At 55.3% G+C, this 16,930-nt stretch overlaps 1 protein-coding gene across 4 annotated transcripts; it reads left to right on the top strand.

Moving 5' to 3' along the window:
* The first annotated feature begins 460 nt into the window (after positions 1–460).
* Positions 461–12,360, top strand: BBC3 (BCL2 binding component 3). 4 transcript variants are annotated; one of them, XM_082370174.1, is made up of 4 exons: positions 4,358–4,496; positions 7,253–7,541; positions 8,946–9,136; positions 11,245–12,360. In XM_082370174.1, the coding sequence occupies exons 2-4, from the start codon at positions 7,268–7,270 to the stop codon at positions 11,359–11,361; spliced, it is 582 nt and encodes a 193-aa protein (XP_082226300.1). In that variant the 5' UTR covers positions 4,358–4,496; positions 7,253–7,267; the 3' UTR covers positions 11,362–12,360. The 4 variants fall into 4 exon arrangements, with proteins under 4 accessions (XP_082226298.1, XP_082226299.1, XP_082226300.1 ...); XM_082370175.1 differs by lacking the exon at positions 4,358–4,496 and adding an exon at positions 5,051–6,849; XM_082370172.1 differs by lacking the exon at positions 7,253–7,541 and having other exon boundaries at positions 461–4,496.
* Positions 12,361–16,930: the final 4,570 nt, after the last annotated feature.

The raw sequence follows: 16,930 nt of genomic DNA, 5'->3' as shown, positions 1-16,930 counted from the left end.
ACATTAGGGAAGGTTATGGGGCTACAGTAAACTAGCTGGGACATTTCTTTTCTCTAAGCAGGACTTCACATGGAGCCAGTTGCTGCCGGCACTCTTCTACGTGCGTTACGAATAGGGACTCATTTAATCTTCACGTTTCATTTGGGGGTCCTACAGTGATCCCCTTTGTACACGTGTGGAAACTGAGGCTCAGAGAGAGGAAGCTACTTCCTCACGTTCATCATTTGAACCCAGGCGTCCTGGCTCCGAAGTCTGGAAGCTCTATCTCTTCACTGTGTTGAATGTCCCTTTGAGAGGCATTAATATTCAAAATGAGAAACTGTGCCGGCCCAGAGAAACACCTTAGTGGCTGGCCTGCGGGCCCGGTTTGAAACCCCTGCCCCAACCTGAGGGTCTTAGCTTGAAGACCTTGATTGTATTCTCAGAGAGTCAATAGCCCCCCACACTGGTAGTAGTAATGATGGGTAACATGTATTAAAGACCCACGAGGCCCCAGTGCTTTATTTTTACTGACTTTCTTACTCTGCAAAATCCTATGAGTTAGGGACCTGTGCTGTCCCAACTCACAGGTGAGGAAATTGAGGCACAGAGACGTGACCACTTGCCCAATGTCACACAGCCAGAAGGTGGCCGAGCTGGGGATTCTAGGTCAGACCCTCAAGTCCCCAGAGCTCCGGCTCTTGGGTGAGATTTTGTGTAGGCTTTGGGGGGGTTGAGACACAGTTATGGAGACCCTGACGGATTTCTTTTAGCCAATGGTTCTCAACCTGGGGTGATTTTGCCTCCCCCAGGGCACATCTGGCAGTGTTTGGAGACATTTTGGATTGTCACAGAGGGAGGGGGTGCTACTGGCATCTAGTGGATAGAGGTCAGGGTGACTGCTGAACATCCTACAAAGCACAAGACAACAGGGAATCACCCGGCCTCAAATGTCAGTAGAGAAGAGATTAAGAAACTGCCCTAGGGACCTCCCTGGTGGTCCAGTGGTTAGGACTTCGTGCTTCCACTGCAAGGGGCTCGGGTTCAATCCCTGGTCAGGGAACTAAGATCCTGCATGCCAGCAGCCCAAAACAACAACAACAAAAACAGAAACAACCAAAAAAACAACCTCCGCTCTCTGCCAAGCCTGACTGCCAACTTCAGCCAAGCCATCCCTCCATCCCTGACCCCTCTCATTTTCTCTCCATCTGGTCTCTCCCTCTCTCTTTCTGACTCCCTCCGCTCCCCTCATCTGACTCCTCCTCTGTCTGTTTGTACCTCTATTCGCCTCTGTTTCTCACCCTCTATCAGAGGTATTGGTGCCCCCTCAGATCTTCAGAGCCTCTCGTCCCCTCTCCAGGGGAGCAGGGACCAGAGGCAGGGTTGGAGGGAGGCCCAGAATGCTCCTCCAAGAACTTAGAGGAGGAAGTCCCTTGGTCCCTCAGGAGACCTGCTGGTGTAGGGGTGGAGGGGAATTTAGTCTGGAAGACAGAGGCTGGGGCTTCTCCTTCCTTGGGCGCCTAGGGTAGGGGGTCTCAAAAAGGCAGCCCTTCAGCCAGTCACAATATAGTTTTTAATTTTGACTTTGTATGCCTCTAGGAGGCACACGCTTTCTCTACTTATCCACAGTCCCCACCATGCCCTTTTGTCTTACACTGGACTCACTTCTCTCATTTATTTCATATTGGCTCTTGAGTTTGAGATCCCCGGTCTGGGCGTGAGAGGATGCCAGAATTTGGAACAGGGTCTGGACTACATAGTGGGGAGGATCTTGACTGGTGCCAATGCTTATGGCCTGGTAGATTCTTGGCCCTCTCCTCTCCCACTCCTACCCACCAAAGCCAGATTCCTTCACACTCATTTTCTTCTCAGAAGAACATTCCAGCACATCTGGCCTCCTGGTGTCCAGTCCTAAACTAGGCAGCTTTAGGGCACTGATCAGTGAGTAAGGGGTACAGGCTGGTCCGTGAGCCTCTCTCCCACCGTGATCACTGCCAGGCACAGAGCAAACACTGACAATAATTAGTTATACTAGTGATAGTAGCCAACATTTATTAGGCACTTATACATGTAAGACACTGTATTCAGTGGCTTCCATGAATGATCTCATTTAATAAATGTCTAAAGCAGCATCCCTCAAGCGCCGTTAACTTCGATCTACAGTCAGCAATACATCCATTTTCTTTGTGGCTTGGTATTTATCCACTACACATAAAATTTTCAGGAAACAGTATTTCCTCTGACTACATAATTTTTTTAAATGATATTCTGTTTTGTTTTGTTTTGTTTTAAGTCGGGTCAAGAGCCGCTAAAGTTGCAGGTAGAAGGGACTGACTATAAAGAGGCACACGGGAAGTTTTGGGGGATGATAGAAATGGTCCAAATCTCAATTGTGGTGGTGTACAGTAGCGTACATTTGTCCCAACTCACCAAACTATACACCTAAAAAGAGTGAATTTTATGGCATGTAAATATATCTCAATGAACTTCAATAAAACAGAGTAAGATCCACACAAGTGATTTCACAGTCCATGGTTTGCTCGTGTGGGTCATGACCCATAGTTTGAAAAACACCAGACGGGGAATTCCCCAGTGGTCCAGTGGTTAGGACTCCGCGCTTTCACTGCTGAGAACTCAGGTTCAATCCCTTAGTCAGGGAACTAAGATCCTACAAGCTGGAAAGTGCAGCCAAAAAAGTTAAAATAAATATTTTAAAAGATTAAAAAAAAAAAACACTGGAGGGAAGGAAGGAAGGGGAAATGAATGAATGAGGGAAGGAAAGGGAAGGAGAGAGGGAGACTGAATTAGTCCCCAATATTTAAAGTAGGGAGATTACCCGTGAGATCTGCGTTTTCTGCTCTTGAGAAATCGAAGGGTCTGGCCCTGGAGGGAGCCAAATTTGAGAACCTGGACACGCCCACCTTTGCTGGGGTCTGGCACCCCTTCTCGGCTAGCCCAGAGCTGGGCACTCAGAGGCTACTTGCCCTGTGATGACACAGTTTGGTTTGCGGTGTGACATAGAGGAAATGGAAAGTGGAAGGTGCAGGGGAGACAGAACCCCAGAGTCTTTAGGGGAGGGCAGGACACCACCTAGTGACCGCATCAGAGTGGGGGAAGGAGTGACAATGGGAAACTGAGAAAGGAAAGGGAACTGAAAGGCAGAAAACCCGGGTGAGAGTCACTGCAGGGACTGCCCGGGCATGTCCCGTGCCAGGTGCCCGGGGCTTTCTTATAGCCCTCGTTCCCCCGCCAGACTCGTGGCGAGTGTGGTCAGATGTGCACGCTTCTGGAGTGTCCCATCAGTGGGCCAGTTAGCAGGAACCTGTCACAGATGTGACTTTGTGACTGTCTGTTGGTGGGGGGAGTCAGTCTTTTTATGTCTGACTTGATCTGTGTCTGTGAGGGTCAATTTCTGACAATTTTAATGTGTCAGCTGTGAGCTGGGGTGGGTGTGTTTGTGTGTGTGTGTGTCTCTGTAGGAGTTTCATCGAGATCAAGCTGTGTGTCCAAGTGTCCCTGTGACAGGTGTTGTGTGTGTGTTCAGCTGAGCCTATCAGGAAGTTTCTATTTCCTGAGAAGCTCTCAGCCTGTGTCTATGTGGGCCCGCGACTGTGTGTGTGTTGTGGGTACCTGCTCAGTGGGCATGCTTGTGAACCTGATAGGTTTGTGGGTCTACGTGTGCTCAGCAGTGTGGGTGTTTGTGCAACTGTGTGTGTCCCTGACATTATGTCAGTCTGTGCGTCCCAGTGACCCTGTTAGCAAGTCAGGTTATGTATTTGTGTCTGGATGTGTGAGTGCTCCGTCAGCGTGTGAGTTTGTGCGTCCACGCCTCTGTCCAGGGTGTGCATTTGTGTGTCTGCGAGTCGGCTTGTCCCCGAGGCCCTGTCAGCACGTGACTTTGTGTACCCTGGAGCGCCAGACGGTCAGTCTGCGTACACGTCTCTGGGTGTGTGTGTCTGTGGGTCCCAGTCAGTGTGTCAATGTGTGTGTCCGGCTGTCCCGCTGTCTGGGCGGCCGATCAGCGCGCCTCCGAGCCCCGGGCCAGGCCCTGCCCCGCCCCCGGCTGCAGGGAAACCCCCCGCGCCGAGGTTGGGGGCGCGGCGCGCGCCAGCAAGTCCCGACTTGTCCGCGGCTGGCGGGCGGGGCAGTGGCGTCACGCGGGGGCGGGGCGTGGGACCCGCCAGGCGGGGGCGGGGCGGGGCGGGGCTGCCGCCGAGCGGGCCCGGGATCCGCCGGGCGGCCTGAGACGCGGCGCGAACCACATGCGAGCGGGTGCCTGGTGGCGGCGGCGGCAGCGAAACCAGCAGCAGCGGCGGCCAGGACGCGGACGCGCCTGCGGCCCGAGGAGCAGCCGAGGCAGCAACAGCAACGGCAACAGCGGCAGCCACTGCAGTTAGAGCAGCAGCAGCAGCAGCCACAGCAGCAGCCGCAGCGAGCGGCGCTCGGCGGGCGCGCCCTCCTGAAGGAAGCCGCCCGCCCCCCATCACCGTCCCCTCCGGCGTGTTCATGCCCCCGGGGTGAGTGTGCGCGCCCCAAGTCCCAGCCAGCGGCGATTGGCCAGGCCGGGTGGGCTCCCTGGAGGAGGTGGCGGGAGTGCACTCGGAGAGCAGTGGGGGGGCGCTGAGTCCCTACACCGTGCCTCCCTCTCTCCCTGCCCTCCCCACCCCCCATGAGGCTGGTGTCGCTGGGCGGGAGGCACTGAGGGTCCGAGAGCGCAGGTGCCTCAGCGGTCTGACGGGTTTGTTTACAAACAATGGGGTGCGGGCTCGGCAGCGCCCCCTGGCGGCCAGTGCGGCCCCGGGGAAGTGAGTCGACCCCGACTGCCCCGGCCCCTGCAGTCCGGGAGGGGCGGGGGGTAGGGGGGGACGGCGTGGAGGGGCGGCCACACCCCGGGCGCGCGCGCCCGCCGGGGGCGGCGACAGGGGGCGGCTCGCGGGCCGTGAAGTCTGCGGCTCCTGCGGGCGGGGGCTGCGCCCCAGCAACAGCCTGTTATTGGCCCCGCGCTCGCCTGGCGGGCGGGGCGGGCGCACGTGGCGGCGGCGGGGTTGGGGGGGGGGTTGTGACAGCGCAGGGGGGCTTCTGGGCCCGCCGTGGGAGCGCGCGTGTGCGGGGTTGTGGATCTGCAGGTGTCTCGCCTGGGTGTGTGCGTGTGTCTGGCTCCGAGTTTGTGCTGGGGTCTGCAGGGAGTGCTTGTGTCAGTCCCGGGGAATGGTGGGGCTGTGGCCCGTCGTGGTGTGCGCGCCGTCCCCATGCGTGTTTGTGTGGGGTTCTGTCTGTGTACGCCGCGCCTGAAGGCGGGTGCTCTGTTTATGTGTGGTGTACCTGTGTTGTGTCCTCTGTGAGAGTTGTCTGTGTGTGCTGTTTGGGGGTGATTCTGTGGGTCTGTATTGCCTGCCTGTGTTATAGTGTGTGGTTGTAGTGTGTTGGTGTGTTGCTTGAGTGAGCTGTTTGTGTTTACATGTGTGTGTCTTGCCCGATGTGCTGTGTTTGTGTATGCTTGTGTGTCTTGCCTGTGTGTACTGTCTGTGACTGTCTGTGTATATCTCCAGGGCATGTGGCTCAGCTAAGCGTTTGTGATGGTGTGCCTGCCCAGTGCCGATGTCTGTTTTCTCTCCAGGTGTCTGTGTGAGTTCTGCGTGGTGTGTGTGTCTGTGTGTGTGTGTGCTGGGGGCTGTCTGGTCTGTGTTTGCCTTGTGTGTCTGGCATCGGCGTCTGGGAATTGAGGAGCTGGGCTCTGGGGGGTCTGAGCAGAGCAGTCAGTGGATGTTGCTGGCAGCCTCTTGTATGGGGCTGTGTCTGAGCCCGTGTGTGTGTGTGTGTGTGTGTGTGTGTGTGTGTGTGTGTGTGTTGGGTCTGAGGGGCTTGTCTCTGATCGGCTGGCTCATGTGTGTCATGTGGGCTGCGTGTGTGTAGTGTTTATGTCAGTCACGTGAGACCAGTGTTTTCTGTGGGTGCTTTAGGTGTGCGCGCTGCCAGGGCAGTGTAGGATTAGAGTTAGCTGTAGTGTGTGTGTGTGTGTGTGTGTGTGTGTGTGTGCGCGCGCGCGTGCACACGTGCATTTGCGCGTGTGTCCGGGGCTGACAGTTGGTGATGGTGTTTGCAGGTTGGGGGAGGAGGGAGGGTTGATGTCTGCTGTTCTGTTGCGTCTCTGTGTTGTTGCCGGCATGTGGTGATGCATCTGGGTCTGATGACATGTGTCTGTGTGTGCCAGCTTTACATGTGTCCTGGGGTCTGAGAGTTGGTGACAAGTGGGTGTGTTTCGGTTGTGTCGGTCCGTGTGTGTGTCCATGGAGGTCTGTTTTGTGTTGATATGTGTGTGAGTCCTGAGGTGTGTAGGTCTTATCTATTGCGTGTGTGTTGTCGGGAGGGGCATGTGTGTTTGAGAAGTGTGGCAGTGCCTATTTGGTGTGTGTTTCTGTCTGTGCTTCTGATGGCTGCATGGTGTGTACGTGTGTGTCTGTGGGCCTATTAACAGTGGCTCGGCGGGTGAGACCCTGACAGTTGTATATGTGTGTGTATGGGGTGGAGGGGATGGGTTGTGCCGGCCAGTACGCCTTGTGTGGATAGTTCTTCCTGTGGTCTGTGTGTATGTGTGTGTCCACGTTTTGGTCAGTGTTTGTATGCGTGTGTCCTGGGACATCTCAATGTTTTTGTGCAAATGGGAGACGAGGTGGGAGGTCTGGCTGGCCAGTCCTGCGTTGGCCTTTGTGTGTGTGTTGTGTACCCTCCACACACACCCCTTTGGGTCCTGTGTGAGTCCCCGTGTGTGTTGCGAGGCATCACAGTGCCTGGCTGCCCTCCCTGTGTGCCCATCACTGTGTTCCGGAAGTTAATCCCACCAGCCCAGGCCCTGTGTGAGTCCCACGTTGGGTGAGTTTGTGTTGCGGGGCTGTCAGCCCTCATACACACACACACGCCTGACAGACCCACAAGTCTGGGTCCTGCCTGAGCCCTTGTCCTTGCTGTGACAGCCATCCTGTGCCTCCTTGTCCCTCATGTGTGCCCATCACCATGTGCACGGGAGGCTATTCCGGCCAGCCCAGGCCTCGGGTCAGCCCCTGCGGAAGGGTGTGTCTTGAGGGGCCATCACGCACACCTACGGTCCCCTCCGTCTGGGCCCTGCGTGTGTTGTGGGCGCCAGCCCTGGGCTGCCTGGCCTGCCATGCGTACAGGAGTGGGGTGCCCTGTGTACCCCGGGTGGGGTGGGTGCGTCGTGGGGCCCTGCGCCCCCTGCACTTCCCGGCTGACCGCACCCCTCTGCCCTGTCCTGCAGGCCCCAGGGAGCGCCATGGCCCGAGCACGCCAGGAGGGCAGCTCTCCCGAGCCCGTAGAGGGCCTGGCCCGCGACGGCCCGCGTCCCTTCCCCCTCAGCCGCCTGGTGCCCTCGGCCGTATCCTGCGGCCTCTGCGAACCCGGCCTGCCTGCCGCCCCCGCCGCCCCCGCCCTGCTGCCCGCCGCCTACCTCTGCGCCCCCACCGCCCCGCCCGCCGTCACCGCCGCCCTGGGGGCCCCCCGCTGGCCTGGGGGTCCTCGCAGCCGGCCCCGAGGCCCGCGCCCCGACGGTGAGTGCCCGCCCCGCACCAGGGATGCTGGGAGCCGGGAAAGAGAGACACGGAGGAACCGGAGAAGTGGGAGCGAGTGGGGGGGAGGTGGCGAGCCGGCCGGGCCACGGGGAGGGTGTGGCCAGTGTGGTCTTTGTGTTGCAAGAAGCAGGAAGACTGAGTGGGAGGCAGGGGGTGGGGGGAGGCCGAATGGGAAGTCCCTCCTGGAATCTGACTGCAGTCCCCGAGTTGCAGCCCACGGTCTTTTCCGGGCCTGGGGCAACAGCTGTTTCCAAGCCCCCCTTCTCCCGGTCTGGGTCCCCTGAAGCCCCCTGAGGGCTGTAGCTGGAGAGAGTGGGCAGAGATGACTGTCACTTCTGGACAGTGGGGAGGGGTCGAGTGTGGCCTTTTGCCTTTTATCTGCATCTCTTTGGCCAGGGCCCGCCCTCTCTGCAGTCCGGCCGGAGGAAGGAGAGGGGGAGGGGCAATGGTATGGGGAAAGGGTGGGAGACGGGTCTTGGGGAGGGAAGGGTTAAAGGTCCCCTGCCTGATGGGCTGTTAACTCCGTGGTGCCCGGCTAGCCCCATCCCAGCCGGCACACTCGGTGGCAATGGAAAGATTGTCCCGGTTTCCCTCCCTACCCCGTCCCCGGACCCCAGAGAGATCAGGAGAGAGAAAACTTCCCCGGCTCTGTTCCCTGGCAGCAGAGGCAAGAGGAGACCCGATTTCTAGACCAGAGTCACAGGTGTGGAAACTGAGGCCCTGATTTTAGGTCTCAGGGATCCCTCGTGCCAGGACCTGGCGTGACAGAAGGGAGGAAGAGACGCCAGGGGAGCTCAGAATGTGCCTGTGGGGAGGAGGCAGGAAGGCATCTCCCGCATCCCAGCCCCCAGGCCCCTGCTCAGAGGCAGCCACAGTCTGGCCTTCTGGTTTCCAGGCCTCGGCCACATCCGGGGGTGTGGCTTCACTGTGGTTGGACACTAGAGGGCAGGAGACCTGAGGCTTGTGACTCTGGGTGTAGTCAGTCACCGTAGCCCTGTGTGACCTTGGGCCACTTCTTAGGGTGAGCCTCAGTTTCCCCATCTGTTGAGTGGAGCAGTCAAAATTTGGCACCGTTTTGGAAGGGAAGTATTTAGGTAGGATAAGAGGAAGCACTTCCAGACTCACACGGGTAGTGAGGTGGTAGCTGGCTAGACAGGTGACCCCAGGAAGGCCTCCCCAGGACTTCTTTTTTGCCTGGGGAGTAGGAGCTGAGAAATCTGGCTCTTAAAGGGGAAAACAGAATCTCTAAAATGAGGTGGGGAGCAGGAGAGAAATCAGGCGGCTGGAAAAGGGAGAAGTAGGCCCTGGATAACTGGTCCCCCCCGGGACACCTCAGGGCCTAGAGGGGTGGTGGGTGTGACCACGGCCCTCGGCTTTTCCCAGGTCCTCAGCCCTCACTCTCGCCCGCGGAGCAGCACCTGGAATCGCCAGTGCCCAGCGCCCCGGGGGCCCTGGCGGGCGGCCCCACCCAAGCGGCCCCGGGAGTCCGGGGGGAGGAGGAGCAGTGGGCCCGAGAGATCGGGGCCCAGCTGCGGCGGATGGCGGACGATCTCAACGCGCTGTACGAGCGGCGGGTGAGTGCTGGGGGAGGGGTAGACGGCAGGTGGGACTTCCCGCCGGGGAGGGGGCTGCGGCAGCCCAGCCAGATGTGCGGCAGCTGCCGCCCTGCGCGGCGGGGTCGCTCTGGGGACAGGCAGGTGGGAGGGACGGCGTGTCCGCGGAGCCGCCGTAGGGCTAGGGCCCGCGCCGCGGCTGTCATGGCCCGGGGGAGGGCCGGGGCCGGGGTATCCGCGAGCCCTGCTGCGCGCCCGGGGTCCGCGGCCGCGGGGACTGAGGGCGGCGCTCGACTGAGCGGCTCATATATCCCGGGCTATTTATAGCCGGTGAGTCAGCAGCGGCGGCGCGGCCGCGCCCGCCCCTCCCACCCGCCCGCGCTGCTGCGGCGCGCCACCCCGCTTCCCGGGCGGGCCGGGGGCGGGCCCGGGAGCCCCGCCCCGCCGGAAGCCCCGCCCCGTTGGAGGCCCCGCCCCCAAGGCCCACAGCCAGGCCTCTCATTAAAGCAAAATATTTGAAGCCTGCAGCAGTGAACAGAGAATAACAAACACCAGGGCGCCCACCACCCAGATCTGTCCAACCTGAACATTACACCCACACTGCTTGCTTATTCAAAGAAAAAACAAAAACCGGATGTTGTGAAGCTCCTTGTTTCCCTCCCTGACCCTCTTCCCCTCACCCCTTCCAAAGGAAACCTCTCAAACCTCTCAAATTGGCCTGTCCATTCCTCTGCAGGTGTTGATTCTTTTACTACATATTTACCAGGCCACAAACAATGCTTAGGATTGTGGGGCGTTTCAGACTTAATATACGTGATATAGTATGTGTTCCTCTCCAAACTCCCCGCTTCTCAGTGTTATGCTTGAGATTCATCCATATGGGCAAAGGAGCTTTAATTCATTCGTTTTCACGGCCATGTAGCATTTTATTGGATCGACATGTAGTATCCTTGTTCATTTTCTCATTGGTGGGTATTTAGGACTTTCCAGAAATGTCTCAAAATTTTATTTATTTATTTATTTATTTTTGTTGGTTGGTTGGTTTGGGTTTTTTTTTTTTTTTTGGCTCTTCCAAAAAATACACATCTCCAGGTGCACGCATGTGTCTCCAGAGCAGATACCTGGCTGGTCTGCCGGCCCTCAGCCTTAGTAAATGATAGCCTGCTCACCAAGGTGACTGTGCCAGGTGGCACTCCACAGCAGTGAAACAGCGGCAGGCTTTTAAATTTCTGCCAATCTGATGTGCCCCCTTGGCCACCTTCTCCTGGCTGCAGAGTTTAGTGGGGAGTGATACGGAGGCAGGCTGGTACCAGGCAGCCCACCCCCAGCCACCCATTAGGATCATTAGGATGGTTTATCTGACCTTCTTGTTCACATCTATAAAATGGATTTCTCCTTCCCACCTTGTGGGGATGAGATTAGGTGGGCCCTGCTAACTAGCACCGGATTTAGCCCTGCATTCAGTACAGGGAGTGGAGAGTACTATAGATATTCATAAGTTTTTTAGTATTGTTAATCTTTATTGGTGGGAAGTCTTTTCTTGTATCTAGCTTCCTTCGTTTCTAACACTGTGGAACTGAGATGGTCCTAGAGGCTACCCCCAGCCTTCATCCTGCCACTGAGGAAAGGTTAGCTTTACCTCGACATACTTCCGTGCAGCTTCAGTGCAGATGGTGAACCATTCCCAGTTCTTCCACGGATTGTTCTAGAATTGCTGAGACTATGGGCTCCCTGCTCCCTTCTGTGTGGCTCACCAGCCTTTTATAGGAGGGCAGATGGGCTGCAATCCAGCCCCACCCCTCAGCCCCGTGTGACTTTGGTTGGGTAACTTTCTCATCTGGAGACCAGGGACTAGGAGACCACAGCTAATATGTGCAGGCCCTGTGCTGAAGACGCTGTCTGCATCCCTTCCGTCCTAGTCTCATGTTCCAGAGGCCCTTGGCCCAAGGTGGGCAGAGAAATGTATCTGGACCCGATGAACAATAATGATAGTACCGACCTCAGAGGGTTGGTTGAGGGCGTAGCTCACTCTTAGAACCGTGCCTCGTTCCTCGCTGCCCTTCGACCCGACCACCTAGGCGCCCCAATCTCAAGCCCACTCTAACTTGGTCTTCGCTCTCTTTCCCTAGAGACAAGAGGAGCAGCAGCGACACCGCCCCTCCCCCTGGAGGGTCCTGTACAATCTCATCATGGGACTCCTGCCCTTACCCAGGGGCCGCGGAGCCCCGGAGATGGAGCCCAATTAGGTGCCTGCACCCGCCCGGTGGACGTCGGGGACGTGGGGGGCAGGACCCTCCCACCTCCTGACGCCCTGGCCAGTGCGGGGGACTTTTTCTGCACCATGTAGCATACTGGACTACCAGCCCTGCCTGTCCCAGGGGCGGGCCAGGGCAGCCACTCCAGACCCAGCCCCGGCCTAGCCTGGGGGGCACTGACGGAGATGTGGACTCCTGGGTCCCTGGCTTAGGAGCCAGGGGAGAGAGGGCTGACGGACTCAGAGTCTGAAGGCGGCGGTGACCGAGGCGGTGGGGACTGAGCCGCCCGCCTCTGCCGCCCATCACCATCTCAGGAAAGGCTGCTGGTGCTGGCTGCCCGTTCCAGCTGCAGGGGTGACACTGGTGGGGGGGGGGGTCTCTCTCTCTCTCTCCCAGTGCTCCTTCACTTTGGGCCTGGCCTCAGGCCCCTGGTGCTTCCCCCCCTCCTCCCGGGGAGGGGGCCCGTGAAGAGCAAATGAGCCAAACGTGACCACTAGCCTCCTGGAGCCAGAGAGTGGGGTGCGTGTGACGGCCGCCCCAGCCCAGCGCCCAGCCATCTTCCCTGAGCCAGCCGGCGGGTGGTGGGCATGCCCGCCTCACCTTCATCTGGGGGTGGCCAGGAGGGGCCCAGACTGTGAATCCTGTGCTCTGCCCGAGACCACCCCCCGCCCCCCCATCAATCCCATTGCATAGGTTTAGAAGAGAGCACGTGTGACCACTGGCATTCATTTGGGGGGTGGGATATTTTGGCGGAAACCGCCCCAGCCTTAGTCCCCAGGGCGAAGCGCTGGGGGGAAACGGGGAGTCAGGGAGGGGGGGAATCTCAGAAGAGGGAGGAGTCTGGGAGCGGGGAGGGATGGCCCAGCCTGTAAGATACTGTATATGCGCTGCTGTAGATACCGGAATGAATTTTCTGTACATGTTTGGTTAATTTTTTTTGTACATGATTTTTGTATGTTTCCTTTTCAATAAAATCAGATTGGAACAGTGGATACTCTTCCTGCTCTCCTTCCCTGCAGAGGGGCCTGCGCAGAATCTGTGAGCCCTGTCTCGGAGGAGGTGCGGGGCAGTGCGCAGATCCCCCTGAGGTGTGTGTCCTTGTGTTTAAAGGACGGCTCCGGGGGACTTCCCTGGTGGCGCAGGGGTTAAGAATCCACCTGCCAATGCAGGGGACACGGGTTCAAGCCCTGGTCCAGGAAGATCCCACATGCCACGGAGCTACTAAGCCCGTGCGCCACAACTACTGAGCCCGAGTGCCACAATTACTGAAGCCCGCGCGCCTAGAGCCTGTGCTCCGCAACAAGAGAAGCCACCGCAATGAGAAGCCCGCACACCGCAACGAAAAGAGTAGCCCCCGCTCACCGCAACTAGAGAAAGCCCACGCGCAGCAACGAAGCCCCAGTGCAGCCAAAAATAAATAAATGAAAATTAAAAAAAAAGGACAGCCCCGGTGCCACTGTGTGCACCCAGCCTTCATGCACCCCTCGTCAGCTCCCACTAAAAGCTAAGCCCCTGAGGACAGGGCCTTTTTGGGTGTTTTCTCCTCACTTTATCCCCACTGGATAAAGTATGTCAGGGGGGCTTGATATTTATGGAATAAATGAATGACCTATAACTTACTCAGAAGTCCCACTGGGAGGAGTCCTGGGGAACTGTCGGTCATGAGACGGACCTGGCCCCTGCCCTCAGGGAGACAGAGGTGACATCTGGGATCAAGGTGAAACTTCACCCACGTAGCCACCCTAGCATACTCTCTTACGGTTGTAAGGCCTAGCATTAAAAACCTGTGTTGAATTAATACAAGAAGGGGAGGGAATTCCCTGGAGGTCCAGGGGTTAGGACTTAGTGCTTTCACTGTCAAGGGCCCAGTTTCAATCCCTGGTGGGGGAACTAAAATCCTACAAGCCACGCGGCGTGGCCAAAAAATTAGAACACCAAACAAGAAGGGGAACTTCTACCATGATCTTCGGGAAAATAGGGCAACCAGCCGAATGCTTCCCCTGTGTTGTCTTCCATACAGGACTGCCCCAGACAGAGGTTCAGACCCAGCTCTGCCCCTTCTCCTGGCTGTCCTCACTGGTAAAGGGGCAGTTCAGAGGCAATGGCCCTTCTAAAAGGCCAGGCCGAGGGAAATGGGAACCATCATTTTGGAGAGGAATTTGGCAAAACTTTGAGGATGTACATACCTATGGCAGCAAGTGCCTTCCTGGCTGTGTCTCCCTTAGAAGTGAACGTGCACAGGTGTCCAAGAGTTGGCAACGCGCAAAGCCACCACCTAAGTACCAACAGCGGTTGGAAGGGTAAACCAAGTCTGCTGTTGTACAACAGGACAATAGAGAGTAGTGAACTGGAATGAACTAGAACTTTATCCCTATGAATAAACAACAAATAATAGCAAGAACAGCAAGTAGCAAAATGATGTTGGGTACTGGGTGTATATCCTATGGTATTATTCCATATTTTCGTCATGCTTACATACTTGTGCATGGGGCCCAAGGCCCTGAGGTGGGGTGGGAGGTGGTGTGCCCACCCAACCGTCTGGCAGGGAAGCTCTACTTGGTCCTCACTGCTCCCCTGGCAAAGAATGCACCCTCCTCCTGCCACCAACAGCCTCCCCTGTCCAGGAGCAGTTTGCTGAACTAATTTTTTTTTTCTTTTGGCCGTGCCACACAGCTTGTGGGATCCCGATTCCCGGACCAGGGATTAAACCCAGGCCCCCTGCAGTGGAAGCCCTGAGTCCTAACTACTGAACTGCCAGGGAATTCCTGTCGCTGAATCATTGATCTGGTTGGATTAGGTCACGATTTTATTGTTTTCTCTTCGTCAGATTTTTGTTTCTGCTTCCTCTCTCCTGCCTTCTCTTGGATTATTTGAATACTTTTTAAGAATTCTTTTAAATGTATCTTTTGGTGTTTCAGCATTTTTTTAGGACTGCTCTAGGGATTACAAACTCATCTTTAACCTATCTGCTATGTGTCTATTGTACCACATCACTTAAAATACAGAAGCTCTGCCACTGCACATCCCTGCTGACCCTCTACTTCTCCATGAAATGATGGATTTCATGCTATAGTTGTCATACGGATCACATCTGCACACCTTAACTTCCGCAAGACATGTATTAACTTTTGCTTTATTTATTTATGTATTTATTTTTGGCTGCTCTGTGCACGTGGGAACTTCCCAGACCAGGGCTCGCACCCGTGTCCCCTGCATTGGCAGGCGGATTCTTAACCACTGTGCCACAAGGGAAGCCCTGTATTTTCTTTTTAATAGAACCAAACCTACCATTTTTAAGGACTGAAAGTGGGGAATTCCACCCTATCATCCAGGTTGGAGGGAAAGAAGCAGAGACCCAGGGATAATCGAGGCCAAGAGAAGGCCACATTTTGTTAGCAAAGTCCAAAGGGCTCCCAGAAAAACAAAGGAGGGATCAGTCGTTCAGAGGGAAACACCTGAAGTCATCTGTGTGGCCTTCGCTCTCGGAACCCAGGTGCCAAGTGGTTCTGCAACGTAGCAGAGTCGAGGCTCAGAGGACCTGGCAATGAAGCCCTCAGCTAATACACTGCCACCTGCAAACCGTGCAGCCTCCAGCAAGGTAATCCCAAACTTGAACTGACAAGGCTTCCAAGACACAGTGAGGAAAAGCAAAATGCAGAAAAATCGTTATTTTGTGAATCTGCGTAATAGCAGCTAACACGGAGCGATTTCTACTCAAAGAATATATTCAGTCATTTAATCCCAACATATCAGAGGAATGTTCTACTATTACCATCTTACAGATGGGGCGACTGAGGTACAAAAACGTCACTTGCCCAAGGTCATGTGGCTAGGTGGTAGAGTCCAGGTTTGAACCTGACAGTCTGGAAGGATTCACTCTCAGTGGCTGCCAGGGTGCCCTCTGGGAGGTAAATATGAAAAGGGATACAGCTAACATCTACAAAAAGCATCTCACATTTCTCTCCAAAATCAAGTTTAGCTGTTAAGTCAGCTGCTCCTGCTATGTGGCCAACGCTGAGCTGACAGGCATGGGAAGAGGAATCTTTTGACTCTTAGACTTGCACAAATATTGCTTGAATGTTTATTACTAGAAGCTTAAAAACAAAAGCCACTCTCTTCTGGACTCAGCTGAAGGCTGAGCACCTGGGCCTGACTGATGGTTTTCAGGGGTGACTCCTAGGTCTCAGGACCTTGGGAAGGAAAAGCCAGAGTTTTCTTGTCTTCACCAAGATCACAAGAAGCTGAGCCACTAAATGAATGTTTACTAGGTGTCCTGTACAGAAGCCTTCCCCCTCTGCCCACATTCCACCCTTGATTTGTTGGGTGAGGCTCTTTCTTCACCTGCAATATGGGCACGACAGTATCTACCCTCATGGAGTTGCTGTGAGGATTCAAACCATTTAGCTAAAGTACAAGTATTTTGAAAGGTATCAGGCAAGCAGTGTGAGCATGTAAGCTATTATTTTAAACTCTTTTGCTTGCCAACTACAACCTAAACTTCCGTTTCCCCACCTGTAAAGGGGCAAATAGGTGATACCTCAATAGATATACATTTATACTTACCAAAAAGAAAAAAAAAGCAAGAAACTGACAAAAAGTGTCTGCACTGCAAAGGGAAATCATGGAACGTGGGGCTGCGATGGGACCAAGAGCGTTTTTTTTCGTTTTGAGTAGCACCTGTTCACTAGAACGTTCTGTCTGAAACTTCAACCATTGAGCACCTAATGAAGTTTGGCTGCTACACATACCAGAGACAAGAGAAGTGGGGTACAGAGTAGAGAAGGCTGGCAGCCCCAAAGAGAACCCATTTCCTTTCATTTAATAACTCCAGCACACCCAAAATATTTGCTACCTTCTCAGCTCAGATCCCCTTTCTCAAGTGGGCTACATTATCTCCTGAGGTGCTAGAAAGCACAGGATAATCACTGTGGACTTCCTGGAGACTTAGGGAAATCCATTCTTATGATAACACCAACATGTAATATGGGAAAATATGAAATTTGGAGCAAAGAGAATAAAGACATTTCCTGCCCAGGGCTGGCAGCTTCCAGCACCACCCCCCAGGTTCCCAAGGGGTCCTTTTGGGATCACTCAATCTCTGCCATTACAGGTACAGGGGTGGAAAAGTTTGAAAGAATCTTCAGAGAAGATTCAACAACAATTTTGTTTTTAATCCATGCAGACCCGCCTGCTCCCCCTTGTGACCAAGGCCCCACATTGCAAAGTAAAGGGTGTAATTAGCTCAAATTTTCTGAGACCCTGCAAGATTCATGCAAGGATTCCCTGACTCAACACTAATAGGGCCCAGAAAGGGGCAGCTCCAAAAATGCAGCCCTAGCTTCACCTAGGGTCGGAGCAGAGGTGACCAGGAGGGTTGGGGGAATTGAGTTCTTCCTCTCAGAGGAGATCAGTTTTTTTTTCACTGACTGCAACAGGGCTGAAATAGGAAAGGAGCTGATTTATTCATTCAAACCAGCCAGACGATTTACATCGTGGAAAAGCCAAGTGAGGGTAAGGAGACTTGGAACGTGCTGCTGAGTCAAGACAAACCTGGCGCTCC

This window comes from Balaenoptera borealis, assembly GCF_965194805.1.
Source record: "Balaenoptera borealis genome assembly, chromosome: 19".
Taxonomy (NCBI): domain Eukaryota; kingdom Metazoa; phylum Chordata; class Mammalia; order Artiodactyla; family Balaenopteridae; genus Balaenoptera; species Balaenoptera borealis.
This window is presented reverse-complemented; position numbering and strand designations above follow the sequence as displayed.

Coding starts and splice junctions, on each gene's coding strand:
- BBC3 (XM_082370172.1), top strand. CDS start 3,575: ATGTGGGCCCGCGACTGTGTGTGTGTTGTGGGTACCTGCTCAGTGGGC. Junction 4,497..8,945: donor GGCGTGTTCATGCCCCCGGG/GTGAGTGTGCGC, acceptor GGCTTTTCCCAG/GTCCTCAGCCCTCACTCTCG. Junction 9,137..11,244: donor ACGCGCTGTACGAGCGGCGG/GTGAGTGCTGGG, acceptor CTCTTTCCCTAG/AGACAAGAGGAGCAGCAGCG.